Source organism: Typopeltis vanoorti, chromosome 14 (assembly GCF_054136105.1).
Source record: "Typopeltis vanoorti isolate ZY-2024b chromosome 14, IOZ_Tvanoo_1.0, whole genome shotgun sequence".
Classification (NCBI taxonomy): domain Eukaryota; kingdom Metazoa; phylum Arthropoda; class Arachnida; order Uropygi; family Thelyphonidae; genus Typopeltis; species Typopeltis vanoorti.
In genome coordinates this window covers 75,346,912-75,365,265 of record NC_143562.1, presented here as the reverse complement: position 1 = coordinate 75,365,265, position 18,354 = coordinate 75,346,912, and the positions used below count along the sequence as shown (strand labels likewise).

The following is an 18,354-nucleotide window of genomic DNA, read 5'->3' as shown; positions in this document are numbered from 1 at the left end:
TGACCTTAATGTTTCAGATCGTCTTGATCAGTTTGAAAGTTACTCTAATTTCAAAAGGTTTGGAGAGTGTTGCAATCTTTTTTGACACTGTTCTTGCATAAGGGATGGCAACTGATTATTTATATCGAGTCTTGGAAGACTGTTGTTGTTGTTGTTGTGTGGGGTTGTTATGAAGAATCTTTATAATTAAACTTCTTGGATAGCCATTGTTTACCAGGATCTGTGATATATGAGTTAATTCATCCTGGAGGTCTTTTTCTTCTGATATGATGCTGGTGGCTCTATTTTTGAGCATGTGTATGGTGCTAAGTTTTTGAGAAATGTGGTGAGTTGACGAGAAGTAAAGATAACGTCCAGTATGGGTTGGTTTACGTTAGACTTTAAGGCTGATATGTTCATCTGATTGTTTTTTGATTAGGGTATCTAAAAATGGTAGTTGTCTATCCAAGCTCTCATCACTCCTTGTCTCAGTATCACCCATGGTGGGTGATACTGAGACAAGGAGTGATGAGAACTTGGTCCACCTTTGCTCTGAGTTGCTAATAGCTGCACCACCTTGCCACAGTCCTGAAGTTATTTTCAGGTGCAAACTTTGTTTGCTCACACTTGGATAAAGGATTAAACTAAATTTACTATCGACTTTGAGTTGTCTTTACCGTTTGTATGCCCTGAAGAAGCCAAACAGCCCAGTTGAAATTTGTTGGCATAACTTATCATTAAATTTATTGGTCCAAAAAACCCATGTAATCTTATTCTAAAATCAATTAAGCTGGTGGCTAAAAAAATATAATGGTGTTTTGCTGTAAATACATCTTTACTTCTTAGTTAGTATTAACTTTTTTTTTTTCTTCCAAATTTAGTATCAGTTAATGAAATTTAATTGAAAGCATATCAGATCCAGAAGGTATATTCATTAAATTTCACACAAGCAGTTTTAAAATGTCTATTACAATAATTCTGCTGGTAACTTGCCAAGTAGTTACAACAAAGTAAACACATAATATGTCTGTGTAACATGTTTACTTCATAACAATTTTCCAATAAAATATCAGCTTCCAGCTTTCCTTTTGATACATATAACATATTTTTGAATATATAGCAGGCTAGACATGTGAGAATGGATTTCATCAAAAACTTGTGGTACAATTTACAACTAAATAACTCTCAAACATCAAGATATATTAAATTATATTAAAACAGTTTTTATTCCACAAATAGTATAACAACAAAAAATTATACTGGTGCTAAATCTCAGAAAAATTTCTACTTACTTGACCTGGCTGATCAGTATTCTGAAATAATAAAAAGAATGTAGTTTCTAGCAAATATTCAGCTATCTCAGACTCAGAATAAACTAATAAATTAGAATAAATTAGTATTTTGAAGAATATATTTATTTACAGAATTGAATAAAAACAAATAAGAATGTGTGTGGAATACTAGTTATTAGTATTAGCACTTTTTCTATATTGAGACCATTAAGAATTACTTATAGAATATTAAAATATGCAGACTAAAGTCACAGGATATATAGTAAATACAATGTTGTGCATGTGTGTTATACTCCTAGACTTTCTCCCTGTTCTAATATATATATATATATAAAGCTAAGTTTTTTTAACCTGTAGATCTGGAAAGAGGAATATGACAAGATAAAAATTGTTCAAACACAATTACATGGTGCTGGATTATATAAAGCAATGTACAATTTATATTTTAGTCAGCAGTTAGGCTTGAAAGAGATACAGAAACATAGTTTGATCAGGCATAAGACAATCGTGCACACCATCTCCTCTATTATTTATCATCTATATGGATCACATTGTGAAGGAAAGTAGCATTACACCTGATATTAGAACTGGAGATATTGATCTTAGCTCTTTACACAAATGTGATACTTTTAAATAAATCCACTACTAGTCTGCAGATTCCTTAACTAAACTGAAATGATAGCTATAACAAATTTGGCATGAAATTTGGCAATAAAAAGAGATTATGAAAATGTGCAATAAAAACATCAGCTGCATCCTGAACAGAGAACAAGTGAAACATTTCAACTATTATGGCACAATTTTTAGGGAAGATGGCAAATTAAATATAGAAATATATAACGGAATCAGGAAATGTGGTATGATGAGGAGTCAATAGAATTATATAAGAGAGAAATTAGTGAAAGCACTAACTAGCTGTATACTACATAGTGTTTAAATCAATTTGAACTTGAGAATCTGAGAGGTTGGTTAGAAGTAAAGCAACTGATCAAAGACTAGATACCACAGTTATGAGAGGTCTGAGAAAAATCAGGAGTGAACAGGTGGGATCAATTGTAAAATCATATTATAAATGACGACATGAGGAAGGAACTTGACATTATTAGCACTGAAGAATGTGTGAACAGAGCTAACCTCAGATAGTATAGTCAATTAAACAAAATGGGAGAGGAAAGGTTAACAAAAGCAGGTGTTTGATGGCAGATAAACGATTCAGAGGAAGTCCAAGTTCTAGGCGGATTGATGCAGTATTAAGTGCTTTAGAACAGTGCTTCCCAAACTTATGGATGTAAAGGCCCCTTTTGGAAAAACTAAAATATTTCACGGCCCCATCGGGAAAAAATATCGCAATACAGGCATAATAAATTTGTGAACCAACACCAATGTGTGATTTTTTCCATTAAAATATAAAAAATAACAAAAAAGAAATAATAAAAATTAAATACGTTTCTTTAAGATAAAAAATATCTACTTAGTCTTAAAACATTTTAAATTTGTTTTCAAAATTAACGACTCCCCAGTTTGGGAAGCGCTGCTTTAGAAGACCAAAATAAAGATCATTTTCAAAACTGGAGTCCTTCTGGATAACAATATAAAATTTGTGATAATGTAAACTTTTTTATGCAGCACTATCATAGCATCTTCTCAGTGCAAATGGTATGGTCTTCCAAGTCTGATTGATCTGCTTAGAGTTAGCTAATGTAATCTGTGCATTCTGTAAACAGATTTCAAATAATTAGGGAATTTACAACAACAGGATATGTGCTACAATTGAGAAATTGGGAGGTACATCAATTTATCATCAACAGACCAACAAGACCACTTTCGTTTTCAAAAGTCTAGAGGTAATCAGTAAGTCAAATCTTACAAGAACCTTGGTAATAAATTTAGATGCAATCATGGTGGGTACTGATAACACTATTTTTTTTTACACACCTGATGCCGTAACTTCTTGTTTTCTAGATCAATGCCATTGATGAATCAATGAATACCTGCCAGTTCTTACTAATTATTCACTAAAACAGATTGTTCTGACAAGTGAAACAAGATTTTAGCATCATCAAATTCCAGATATGCACTTTCTAGAGATGGAGATCATAGTAAATTCAATAGGATACTATGATATTACATTATGATGATATTTACCTTATTACTAGCTTCTGATCAATAATTTTCATCCAATTAGTGAGGAACTGAACAGTGTTAGATCTTATTTTTCAAGATCTTGAATATTTTCTCTCACTGCTTATTGCATATATTAATTTTTCAAAATTATTCCAGACATTCTAAATATTTTATTTTCAGTTTATGCCACCTTCTTGATCTGATTCCTTTTACAGCACTTTTTCCTCTATTTCTAAACTTTTCAATAGCCTCCAAAACATTTTACCACATCCATGATATTTATTTTTTCAGGGGACCCCATAGCAAAGCCAGTTAGTTGTCTGTAGATAGTGCTGCTCCATTTAAAGAAGTTTGATTTGAAGCAATGACTGAAGAGGTTAGCACTATCTTGAGAATACAGATGGTGTAAACTATTGATAACTTCTTCTACCAGGATGTTGTGATGTAAACTATACTAAGTGGAATAGTTTACTAGCTGTCATTATTTCTCTTAAGCTCGTTCACACCTGATGCATTCAACTATTCAACAAGTAAACTATTCCACTTATGGTTCTGTGAGAGAAAAATCTAGCTCTTACCCCTTTCTTAACTAAACACAAACTTAATAGAATCTCACCTTGTCCTCTCCCCACATTCCATATAATGAAAAATTGTCAACTGATACAGTATAACATCCTCTCAGAATTTTAAAAATTTCTATCATATCACCCTTCTTTCTCCTATCTACCAGTATCTGCAGTCTGGATACTCTCAATGTATTTCTTGTAATCAACTTCCATGATCCTGTATCATCTTTGTAACTCTCTTTGCAGTTTTTCCACAGCTTCTTTATTTCCTTGGAACTCAGAGACCAAATATGCACAGAGTAGTCCAGGTGCAGTCATACCAAAGCCTTGTGAAGAAGTAAAATGACTTCGATATCATTACATCTCTATTTTTCTTTCTCTAATTTTATTCTCTAAGTTGTATTTGCAATTTTTGCCTTCTGACCTTTGAACTTCAAATTCCTATGCATCATAACTTCAAGATTTCTAGCCTCATTGTTATGCTTTCTTCATGCATAATATCACCAATACAATATGCAATTGGATATCTCATCATACCAAAGTGCATAACTTTATGCTCATTAGCATTGAATTGATCACTATCGTTTGTCCACACTTCCAGCCTATTTAAATCACTCCTGTAAATACTGTATATGAGTAGAATCTCTGATTGCCTTGCCTATCTTGGCATCATCAGCAAACAACTGAACATCTCCTGTGAGGCTCTTCCCAATATCATTTGTGTATAGATTAAACATTATAGATTTATTATAGGGTCCAAGGACTGATTCCTGGGGCACACCACTGGTCACCTTAAATCTGGCAGTTCGCATCCCCCCATATACCACTTTCTTAGACCTGTCTGTCAGCCACCCACTTATTATTATTATCAGACACATCCAGGATGTCCAAAGACTCATCGAGGGAGGGCACCTGCTCTACAACTCTGTCTCCACCAACTGACTGCAACTACACCAATGCCATCTACCACCATCACTAGTATTTCCGCAGACAATCACAAACATCCATGCCCATGGCAGGATTCAAACCTGTAGCCTTTTGGGTGGACAGCAGATATGCTAACCACCTGGCCAGCCAGGCTGGCCTTCATGTCGTCTAATAACCGCTAAACACTTCTAAATATGAAGTGTACACACACACACACACTGAACGACAATTATTATTATTATTTGACACCTCCAGGGAGTCCAAGGACTCACTGAAGGAGGGCACCTGCTCTACAACTCTGTCTCCACCATTCAATCACCAACTGACCGCAACTACACCAACACCATCTACGTCAACCACTACTGGTATTTCCACAGACAATCACAAACATCCAAGCCCACGGCAGGATTTGAGCCCACAGCCTTTTGGCTGGAGAGCGGATACGCTATCCACTCGGCCAACCATCCAAGCTAATAGCTTATATTCCAATCCCATATTCTCCAGTTTATACAACAATCTTTCATGTGATATCCATTCCTTTTATCCAACTCAGCCACAACATTTTTATAAAATAAGTGCAAATTGCTTAGACATTCCTTTTTTGCAAAGCAGAGCAACAACCCATTTCTGTATGTGATTTCTTACCAACTTCTCTAAAATCTTCACAATCATCCCAGAGATACTGACAGGTTGACATACACATCAGACTTCGCACTATCCTTGAGCAAAGGGATCATCATACATTCTGTCCATTCCTGTAGGATCTTTCCTGAGCTGAGACTCAAATTATATAAACATGTAAAGGGTCTAGCTAGTTTAGTTGAACATTCCTTTAGCAAACAAAAAAAAAAAAGCATACATGCTATCCCGTCTGTTCCTACTGTGGAATTCTTATTTGGGTTACTCAACAGCTCTAGACCCTACAACTTGTGCATTTCTCTCTATATATATCCAATGTAGTGGTAGCACTAAGCACTATGCTGCATACACCATACTGATAGATCTTAAGTGGACACTCATTATTTGAACAATGTCATCTACTTCTGTCACAAGAGTATTATGACAGAGAGGAAGAGTGTGTGCAAGGAAGCGATGTGAAATGTACTTTTTATTGTGGATTGCAGCCAGAAAAGTTTGAAAAACAGTGGTAAAGTTATTCTTCCACATTCTTTCTTTCACTTGCAGCATAATAATATAATTCTTCTTAGTTGCCTTTAGCCTGAGTAGCCAATTTCTTTTCATAATCCAACTTAGCTTTCTGTACAATACTCATAACTTTTCTGACCTAAGCTTTATATATTTCATAACTCCTCTCACACTTATTCTCACAACATTCCTTCCGCATCATTTCTTCTTATGGATCTTTTGCTTAATACTGTTGCACATCTATTTCACTTCCATCCTATATGTTCTACAAACTCTAGGGACACATTCAGTTACTGCCTCATTTAAGCACTTTTTTTAGAGCTTCCCATTCATTATCAGTAATACCAACAATAGTATTCTCCTAAGTTTGTCACATATTTCATCTGGCTTTGTAGTTCAGCATGTAATCTATCCAAATTGGAGCAACCATACAGTTGGCTACTTTCCTAGGTCAGTATGGCATGATTACTGTCACCAACTGATGGCAAAACAGCCACTTCCTTAACTGAGGCTCCTTCTAACTATGATCAAATTTAATGCTCTTTGGTCTCAAGTTACTTCTTTCACATGCAGTTTAAGAGAGCTATCTCGCAACAACTCAATAAATTCTCCTTCATTCTTATCAAGAGAAGATACCACTGCCCAATTAAATCTTTTGTATTTTTACCACAGTTGCCCAATGATTTCTGTTTTGTTACTTTTACACCTACCTTAGCTTCCTTACATTTATTATTATTATTTTTTTTTTTGTATTTTCTCAGGTCAAATGCTGACCTACATTGCAGGAATTTTGATATGATTTCTTCTTCTTATCTAGGACTGCCTATCACTCGCTTCTAGAGTACATTACAAAGTTCATATCTTTCTATCTGCACAAACAACTGCATAGCATGGCTGATTCAATGAACTTTTTTTTCAGTTTGTCACTGAGTTTCCAAGGTTTTGTTCTTGTTTGTTTGTTTGTTTTGGATTCCCCCCCCCTCCACCTCCAAAAAAAAAAAAAAATTTTTTTTTTCTATTTGTGGTTTTTGTGAGATTTTTTTTTTAAACAGCTATAAAACTTAATTGGAATGTGCTACTTCTCTGTGTGTGTGTATGTGTGAGAGTGAGAGAGAGAGAGATCTGGATACTCTCCTACAAAAATGCTGCTACATTGATGGAAAATGTTCACCTCTCATATATGGTCTTGATAGCATCCACCATACTTGGACTGCCTCCAGGCATGATGTGGTAGAATAAGTGGCAGCAGAATTATTATAAGTCAGCCAGTTGGGAAGCTTCCTAATTCTTGACTATTACATTATATTCCATGTACTATCTAACAGTTGACTTGCAGAAGTGCTTTATTAAAGAAAAAAATCTCATCTTTTCATCCTTGGAAATAACTTCACTGTCTCCCTGTCTCAATCAATCAATTTAGAATGTGCCAATGGGTCTCTAAGGTTTGGTTCTTGTTTTTCAACTCTTTGATATGTTCTAAAATAGTATCTGTATATCAGAGACCAGTTCACCTTTAAAAGCTTCTTGATGTTGATTCTTTTAACATTTTAAAATAATGGCAAAATAAAATAAAAAAAAAAAAAAAAAAGACAGTTCACAGATCCAAACTACAATTTAGATTACAACTACAATTTCAAGAAGAAAATGGGTTCACATTCAAATTTTTTTTGAATTGTGCACAAAGGAGTCACGTTAGAACTCAACAGGATAAAAGGCAAAAGACTGTACTAAGTGAATCGTGTTGTTTGAACGAAGCTCTTTCCATGAAAGAATAAAGTTGCAAATTTGGATGTCTTGTAATGTCTCAAAGACGTCATCTAGATGCTTTCTCACAAGGAAAAATTATTGAAGAAGGCTGAAGAATTACTGATATCACCAGAGTTTAGAATCTCACACAACGTTGTATCCACACTATGGGCAGCATTTCAAACCAATGATAGAATGTGCTCCACACATTTGTTAAGAGGTCGCCCTTGCTCTATCGCAGAACATGAACGCAGATTTTTAGTTATTGATGCACCATGGCAAGTTGAAGCACAAGTACGTGGATATCTCAACAAACTGTGGCAAGACATCTCCAACAATATGCCCAAAGGCCTAGTCTGAATCCTTTTTATCCACAGCTCATCATAGAGCACACTTTTAGTGGTGCTGGTAGTGTATCCATAAAAATTGGACAAGACACCAATGGCTAATATACTCTTTACAGATGGTGGCTTTAGTCTTTCTCCGATTCCAGAAGACACTTAATCTGGTGTGAATGTGGTACTGCTTATCATCACGAGAATGTTCTTGAAATGGAAAGATATTGTAGTGCTGGGGTCGTGGTGTGAGGATGGCATTATGGACACATAATGGACACACTGCACTACAACTGCTGGAAAAAGGGACTGTGACTGGTGAACGATATTGCAACAAAATTCTTCAACGTCATGTTTGATTGTTCAGTAGTGCTGTAGGATATTAATTGAATCAAGTGGCCAGCATGCTCCCCAGATCTCAATCCATAAGAGCATGTTTGGGATGCAACAGGGAGATGCATTGCTGCTCAAAATTCTCCTCCAGAAAACTAGGCCTTATCCTTGGTCTGAAGGAAGAGTAGGGACAGTTTGTCCCAAGAACTCCTGAATCACTTGATGCTAAGCAGGGTACAACATTGTGAGAGTTGCATTGCAGTTTTGGGGTGGACATATTCCATGCTGAAATGTCTCTCCACAGAGTTTTCTGTAAGCAATGTACATTAATTCATTAACTACATCCTTAGGAAATTTGTAACTTTTGCCATACATATATTACAATTTAATTTGTATGAAATTTATAACACATTTTTTGTGTAATATAATTTATTAGTATGCTGGTAATAACCATGTCCACATTTGGCTGTAGTCATGAAAATTTTTTCAGCACTAGCAGAAACTGGCTGAGCAATTCTGCCATGTATTACTTACCTATGAACAAGACATATTCAAATTACTGAATATCTTTACTACAAAATATCCTTATAGTTGGTGTTTTTATGTCACCTTTATCTCAGATTCCTTTTATATGATTCTTTCTTTTATTTTTTTAAATGCTTTTCAATGTCTCCATAACATTATGCTACCTTTATGATTTTTATTTTCTGTATTTTGCTAGTCTTCCCATGCCTTTTGTTTAGTTACTTTTATATGTAATTTTTTCTCTGTATTCTTCTAAGGGCACTTGAGGACTTTTGTTGTGTCCCTTTTTCATTAATTACTTTGTTAATTATGCTCTCTGCGTTATGTTCGATCTATGGTGTCACGTGGTACAGTCTAAGTACAAAGGAATTGCCCCGGGGTCGAGCCAAATCCAACTACAACAAAGCATCTGAGGTTCTTCTCTTAAGGTCCTAAGACATTTATTTGTTAACGCTGCACCACTTAGGACAATCAGTTTAAAAGAGGAAATCTTAAACAAGAAGAGGATACTCAAATATACGTCAATGACTAACAACTTTGCAATCGTGACCATAAATTCAATACTTAAATCTCCTGCCTAGGTTCGTATGTTTAACAAGTGGTGTCGGATAGTACATACAGACAACTGAATTAGAAGAAACAAAAGGTTTATTCAACATACTAACATTTTATACAGTTCACGAAAATTTGGTAAAATTCAATTCAATACTACAAAATATCGTGTAAATATTATCAGCAAATGTGAGCTTTAAATCACGTAACTCATATAGGATTGACAATTGTGCTGCTCCAAACTATATCACACATGAATTCTTCAAATTCCTCCCTAATAAAATCTAGTTAACATGCATTAGCTCCTTATAGACACACATCCTTAGTTTAACACTTTTAAATTTACACTCATTTCCCTTCACAGTTTATAATATGCTACAGTCCTATTCTATCTCTGGTTAAGTCCTCAGATCTTGAATCACATATTATTCATTCACATTAATTAAGAAGAAAATTTAACAATACTGTTTTACAGTGGGTTCTGTGCTTGTTCCTTTCTTTACTCGTCTCTGGATCCTCAAAATGATTTCTTCTTGCTGGGGAAAGTATCTGGGATTTCTCAATCATGTATAGGCCTACTCGTTTCCTGCAGGTCATGCACCTTTTTTCAGGGAGATACTTGGAGTAAAGTAACTCCTTCGACGTGAAGCATTCTACATAAACTCTGAGCTTTTCTGCAGACTACCTTGTCTTTTCCGGAATAAAGTTATTCTCCTCTGGTTCACGATACATAGCGCTTTCTATTCTCTTCTGCCGGGAATCGGGGCAGAGATTCCCCTCCCTTTCTGGAACTGTACCTCCACTCGCGAAGTCCACACACCGAAGAAAAGAACTAAAAAAGCCTTGCGGGGGGATTCCTAACCCTTTTATCACCTCACCCTATTGGCACCTTCCGTAACCTTCTCCCCCCCCCCTGATGCATAGACAGTGCTTGATATGGTGTCTTTTGGTGATAGTCTTCTTCTTTTTTTGCTTATTCATCGTGTGCTGTGTGCACATGATATGCTTGTGGCAAATTCTTTTAATCCTGTGCTTTGGCCTTGGATCAAGCCCCAATTCTCGCTAAAAAAATGTGAGTCATTTAGCCTATCTAAATTTAGCCTTTGTCTATCTAAGTTTCAGGAATTTTATACTATTTCAATTATACATTAACGTTCTTTTCCTAGAAAATTCACAGCAAAATTCAACTAGCTCAAGTATCCTATTTATATAATGGGATAACAATCTTTTTTTATACATTTTCACAATTATTTTCTCTTTGCTTAAAATATCCTAATTTTGTTCACATATATAATTCACACACTTTGATGCAAGCAATTTTCTTTTATAGGGTCATTGTGTGTTAAATTATGAAGGAATAAATTCTCTTAAGAACTTTATTAATCACAATTTAACACTTTCTAGTTAAGAACTTTTAATATAATGTCTTCTTTTCCAAGATTGTTTTTTAATTTCTTGAGTACACCATGAAGTTCTGACCTCTCTATTATATAACTTAACCACATACGTTGGTTAAGTTATTTGCCAGAATAGGCTGTTTTTTTTTTTTTTTTCATAATTTGCCTACTCACTGTTTGATTCTTTCCTTCTCTCTCTCTTCTTAAATCACTCTTACACTAGAGATTTAGAGAGAGAGAAAGAGAGAGAGAGAGAATATGCAGTTTTCAAACTCTTATTTTTTCACTAATGTACTCAACAGTACACCTCTGAAAGCTGCTAGAATTTGATTCTTTGTAAAATTTTCATACATACTGCTCTTTTCAATAGCAACCTGTATGGAACCAGCAGATTCATCACAGAAGGTCCACTTAACTAGCAACATATCTATGATACTCATTTTTATTACTTTCAACACTCAAAAAGAGGAATGATGATTACTTTCTACTTCCAGTCCCCTGCATCCTCTTATCCTGAACCACTGTGAATGACTAGTCCATGCCTAGAACAGAAATCCAATAAAGTACTTATTATATTAGTTTTATTCTTTCATCCAAGTTTTCCTGAAAGACTTCTATGTCACTTCATTTTCTATTGTCTGGAATCCAATTTGAATTGTACCATACTAATGAGTTTAATAAACCTTTGTTCATTGATAAATGAATCTTCAATCCTTTTCTAATTGATCCAATGCCACTACTGCCCACTATTCTTCTCAAGTACTCAAAAGTGGCAAAATAATGCCAATTTGTAATTAATAACAGCTTAAAGTAAGAATTAATAAGATTAACACATGGATAGTTATCAGAGTTTACAATAAATAACATACATATGTGCATGTGTGTGCATGTGTGTGTGTAATTTTAACAGTAACTTGCTAAAGAAAGGTGGGAGATTAACAGCAGATATCCTAATAATTATCTTACTTATAAGAAAGAAAGAAAGAATATCATGATTAATATCCCACTACTGATATCCTAATTCAGAACATGGGATAGTGTGCATTAAAAAAAAAAGTGGTACTGTCAATTTTTTAATGGAAGGCACTGTTTCTCCTCATCGATGTATTATTTCATTTTAAAATATTAAAAAGGGAAAAGAATTAAAACCTGCCTGAGCCAACTGATCATTTCAAACATCAAGTTTGAAACATCATCAAGGTGTCACCAAGAAAGGTTGTTTATAATAATGGTTTATGGTGTCTCAATGAGACAGTTCTTTAACAGATGGAAGTCAGTCTTTAAAGAAAACAGTGCGAGGAAGACTGTTCCAGAGAACAGAGGTAGATGGAATGAAAAAGAGGAATAAAAAGTTCAGTAGGTTTGAAGCCGAAGAATAAATTGATGTCAACCTGCAGCTACACGTTTTTTTTTTTTGTTTGTTTTTTATGTAACTCCCACCCATGAAAGGTAAGTGGGCTAAGGATTTATTAATATTTTTTGTATTATTTTTTTTTTAAACTTAATCCAGAAACTCTTTTCGCTAGAGACTAGACATGAAATTTCTCCAAGCCACCTGAGGCCTCCAGTAATCAAGAAAATAGTCTCACACTTGGCAATGAAATTCATCTCCCTCCTAAAGACAATCACAACATCCATGGGATTTGAACACAAAGACTGCTGGTTGGAGAGTGAGTTCTAAATATGAGAACTTAATTCTAAAAGTTTATCTACAGTGTGATCTTTCATGATTTAAGATCTCTATTAAAATTTATTCATCCGTTTAAATTTTCGTTTCAACAAAATCGTATGTTGTAGAAAAATTATTCGAAATTATGTCTACAGTTCATAACCAAAAAAGAGCCGACCTTTAAAGGGTTCTCTGAATAGCATAAATCTGTCATTAACAAAAGCACTAGAATAATGACACTCAAAAATTGAACTCTGAACAGTGTGTAATATAAGAAACATTCACCTAACCAAATCTGCAGAGGCCCAAATATAAGATTACTTGAAAGATTCTTCTCCTGATATCCTAATAAGTTTTATTGGCAAAACAATTTGAGATCCTATGAGAGAGAAATCTAGTCCTCACCCCTTCTTAGCAGCTTTCATTCTCAGCTTCCAAGGATGCCATCTCGTCCTATCCCTACCATCCATAAATTGAAAAATTTCATCAATTGAAATCTTGTATGACATTTTCAGAAGTTTGTAAGTCTCAATCATATCTCCCCTCTTTCTCCTATTTGCTAGTGTCTGCAGTCAACAAATTCTCAATATGCCTTCATACTCAGTATTCCACAATCCCGATATCATTTTTAACACTCTCCTTTGTATTCTCTCCAATATACTGGAATCACAACGGAAACCAGGAGACAAGACCTGCGCACAATAGTCCAAGCGAGGTCTTATCAAGGCCTTGTAAAGAGGCAAAATAACATCCTTATCTTTACATGTGAACGTTCGTTTCAGCATTGCAATTATCTTTTGAGTTGTATTTGCAATCTTTGCCACGTGATCCCTGAATTTCAACTTCCTATCAATTAACACCCCAGGATCCCTGCCCACATCAGTTTCTTCTAGCCTAATCTGCCAAAGTAAATGACTTTACGTTTACTGACATTGAACTGACACCCATTTTTCCATGCCCACAATTCCAGCCTATTCAAATCATTCTGCAAGTACTGCAAATTAGCAGCATTCCTGATTACCCTACCTATCTTTGCATCATCAGCAAATAGCTGTATGTCGCTTGTCAAGTCCTTCCCAATATCATTAATGTACAGATTGAATAACAGTGAACTAAGCACTGTTCCTTGTGGTACAACACTAGTTTTATTTTTATTTTTTTTTATTAATCTTTGTACTACCCTTACATCACGTCCAGACTTGATACAGGCCTAAGCCTTTACAAGTGTTTTACCCTATGCTTGTTCTAGTTATCACTGTAGTCATTCTATGGTGGCAATGCCATGCCACCAGTGTGCCCAGTAGGGCCCTCAAGGAAAGAACTTTTATATCCTTCTGCATAAGCCCAAGCTGTTTTAAGTCCTTATAGCTATCTGCACTCCATACGCTATGTAAAGAGATGGTGGCGCTGGAAAACCTCGAAGTTGCCTCATGCTCCTCCCGTATCTTATGAACTAGATCTTGGTTATTCTTATAATAGTTTACCTTATTATTATGGCTATAGGCTAGTGGGTGCCATTGTTCCCACCACCTGGGCATCAACTACCCAAATGTCACCATCACTTTTAATCACTAAGTCTGGCTTACGCAAACCTGCAGAGGTCCTATAATGTGGTTCCACTGCAGTCTCCCAACCTTTGTTCTTAAAGTGGTTGTTCAGAATGGAGACCACGGCATCATGCCTCTGCATGCAGACCCCATGGGTGCGGAAGCAACACTGGGCTATATAAGACAATGTCATACTGCAGTGGCAGCCAGCCCTACAGCTTGAGTCATCACTACCCCCATCGAACTGTTCAGGGGCATTGATCCTCGTCCTGATAAGGTCAAAAAAATCGAACCCAGGGATGAGTCTGGTGTCATCCCTTACCCAATCATGCTGGGAAGGCATCAGATATGACTCTTAAAGGAGCACCATCTACAGAACAGTACAGACGAGATGCCCATCTCGTGTTCTGCGAGTGCCGACTCAATTAAGGTACCTTGATAATGGGACCAGCCTTTAGCTCGCGTAAAGTCTTCTTGTATTAATGGGCTATAGAGAGCCTCTCTGCAGATAAGAGAAGAAGATAGTTCTAACTTCACGATTCTGGACAACCGCAGGTGTGGGATCAGTCATCTAAATGATGAAAACCCCAAGCTTGCCGTCCTTCACCCTCACATGGAAATATGCTGTAGAGGTGGTCAGGCAGCAGTCGGAGCCATGATCTCATGGCTGAACGGATAGCCCTGTCCATTTGGGATGGTACCGAGATATATGTCCTACCAAGCACCAACTTGTGGTAAAAGCAAGGTAGGAAATAGTGGGAAAGCAGAAACAGGCCCCTTGGTTGGGGTTTGAGAGGTGCTTTCCTCAAAGAAGCGATCCCAGCTTCTAGGATAGAAGGGACAGAAGACCTTCTCTTTGGGGTGAACATGATACTGAGGTATCTCCACTCTTCCAGGATGGTCAAATCATGCAACAGCCTCCCGTGCAGGGAAAACTCTATACTCTAGACCTTAAGCTTCTTGTCACAATCAGAGGGGACAAGAGCTAAAGAGCAGGACTTCTCTACATTAATAGAAAGGCCTTGAATAGAGAAAACATCAACTGCCCGATCAAGGAGTTCCTGCTAGCCTACCTTAGTAGAGGCTACGAGAATAAGATCATCCACAAAGGCCATAGCATTAAAGGAAGAAGCACCTAGAGAGTAGCCTATATGGCTAGGAAGAGAGTGAAGAAACTCATCTATGAGTTTATTCACTCTCTGTATCCTCTATGTCGTGACGTTCTATTTTCATGTTATGTTCTAAATCCGCCATCTTGCTAAAGTCACTTTCATCAATTAAAGGAAAACTAATTGCAAATTAATCACAGATCTAAGGGTAGAGAAATTTCTATTATACTGCGCCACTCTATCCTTAGATAAGTCTATATGAATTAGTAAGATTAATTCAAAATTAGTTAGCAGTCTTTTCACTCATTCAGGCCGATGGTATTTATTTTCTTTCCTTCTGGGATTCCCGCTAGATCCGAATTTTTGTGAACGGTGCAGTAAAAAGAAATTCAGGCAAACACAATATTTAAATTAACAAACAAAACATTTAATATATGGTTATATAACAAATACATGTATTCCACTTTTAAATATGACAACTCAGTCAAGCTAGTACATCAGGTCAAGTCATTCACAATAAATCAATCTTCCAAACCTTCATATACAAATACAGTTTCAGAATCACAAAGTTTCTTTACTCAATTTACTACAATAGAAATTCTTAATTAATCAGTTTCCTTGTATCTCTCAACTATACTCTACAATTAACTCGTAACAGGCATTAACCACGGTAGATATCACTTCAATGTCTATATTTTCAACTCTCAGCCTCGATGGTAAGCTACAGTTAAATTTTAGAAACAGCGCAACGGAACTAATACTTAAATCTTCATACACTGAAATAAACTAATGTGACTGTCCTTACCAGAAATAATCTTCAGTACTTCCAATATTTTGTGAGCACACTTTCAATTTGTATTTATCATACTTGCGAAGCACATTTATAAAAATTCTCCAAGGTTATAACTAAGCCTTATTAATCACGCTTCAAAACTCCAGATAAAAACTATAAGGTACATTAATTATTCTTATTTTTCATTCATCAACTAGTCTAACTCCGTACAATTCCTTTTTTCGTAGTATAGAAATAAGTCGTAATTGTAGACTGACTGGATTTATTCAGAATTCTTCTTTGAATGTCCAGTTCTCTAATTATCCGATTACGGCAATAATTTCCTTTATTACTACGGCTGACTTTGCTTTCAGCCAACTATAAGATTTACTTATGGAAAAAATATCTACTCAATTCTTCCCTAAGAACCTTTTAATTACATCTACTTCTTTAGTTTACTTCCTTGCTACCTTATAGTTCCAAAGTTCCGTTCCGACTCTTACTTACTCTTACAACTACCTATCTAATTTCTCTCTTCTCCACAAACGCTCCCTTCACACGCGCCCGTTTATTTTCACGCGTCTCCATGACAACCGATAGACGTAAACATTCTCGCGAATGTTACATTACGCTATACAACTACATTGAGTTATTACATAACATTAAGCTTTCACAAAAGGAATAAATAGAATGATCGCATTTCAATAAATGCGCAGTTAAACTACAAATATAAGTTCTTACAATATTGACATAACAATAAATAAAACAGCTTAATAACATTTAATACAGAATCTATTTACCATTAACACATTTCTTTGATTAAGCAATTAAATATTTGACATAATTAAGGTAGTTATATAATATCAATTATAATTTATGTTATTTACATTAAATAATATCTACAAATATAGTTCTTATGACGGAAAATCATGTTGGATTCTGAATCAAACAACATTTATTCTATTTTCTACATAATTAGAATCCAACACTCATCTATGAGTTTATTCACTCTCTGTATCCTCTATCTCCCCTTTTTTTTAACTATGTTAAAGAAAAGGGGGAGATAGAGGATCACCCTGGCGATCACACTGCGGGAATAGAAGTCGAACGAGACCCTGTAGTGATAGTGATCTTGCAGACTCAGATCCCCCTTATACCACTTTTTGTTATCTATTGGTTAGCCATCCTCTTATCCATGCTAATATTCTATAACTAGGACTCATTTTCTCCAATTTATGCAGCAGTCTGCCATGCTATATTCTGTCAAAAGCCTTAGAAAATCCAAAAGTATCATGGTGTATCCATTCCCCTTGTCTTGTTCAATGGTTACATTCTTATAGAATGTGAGCAAGTTGCTAAAACATGACTTTCCCTTAGTAAACCAATGTTGTTCATTGTATATTTGTATACAGACATAATAATCTACCTCTTTGTTCTTTTGTATTGTCTTGCCTGCAGTCTGCCTGACACAGTTGGACAACTTGCAAATTGCTATTATTCACTGTCAACCCATTTCCGAAGGCGGGCCCTAACCAATTTTTTCCAAAATCTTCACCATCACTCCTGAGATACTAATCAGTCAATAGTTTGATTACATCAGTCGTTGCACCACCCTTTTGCAATGGAATTACCATACATTCCATCCTGCAGAATCTTCCTTGTTCTGAGACTCATATTAAATAGCCTGGTCAAAGGAATGGCCAGTTCAGCTGAACACTCTTTTAGCACATGTGATTATATCTCATCAGTCCCTATCGCTGAATTCTTATTCAATTTGTGCAACATCTCTAATACCTCGTCCTCATACACCTGCGTACAGTGAGCTCAATGTTGCGTACACCAGGTTAATAGCTTTTAATAAAATGGGCACTCATTAGTTGAACAACCTCTTCTGCATCCGAAACTCTCACACCATCTGCATTTAGAAGACTTATTCTTTTGTTCATACTTTCTTTTACTTCCAGCATATCGATAGAATTCTTGTGGGTTGTCTTTAGTATGCAGAGCCAGTTTCTTTTCATACTCAGACTTTGCTTTCTGTGCAACAGTTGTGACTATTCTAGCCTACTGCTTATAACATTCATAACGGACATCATCCTTATGCACATGGTATTAATTCCACATTGTCCTTTTCTTACAAATCTCTAGCATAATAAAATGACACATCTAATTTGACTCCTACTCTATTTATTCTTCAAACACACAGGACACATTCTAATATTGCATCATTCAGATGTTGTTTAAATGCTTCCCATACACTCTCGATATTCTTTCTATCCAGCAGCTGATCCCATTCCACTGAACTCAGTATACTCCTCAGTTGGTCATAATTTCC

General features: G+C 35.7%; 1 protein-coding gene across 1 annotated transcript in view; it reads right to left on the bottom strand.

Annotated features, from left to right (window-relative positions):
- Ubqn (ubiquilin) overlaps positions 1–18,354 on the bottom strand; it is a 249,211-nt gene that overhangs the window by 140,646 nt on the left and 90,211 nt on the right. Inside the window, exon 4 of the mRNA XM_090403922.1 lies at positions 1,272–1,292. Within this exon, the coding sequence (XP_090260048.1) occupies positions 1,272–1,292 (21 nt within the window). The remainder of the gene's footprint in view (positions 1–1,271; positions 1,293–18,354) is intronic.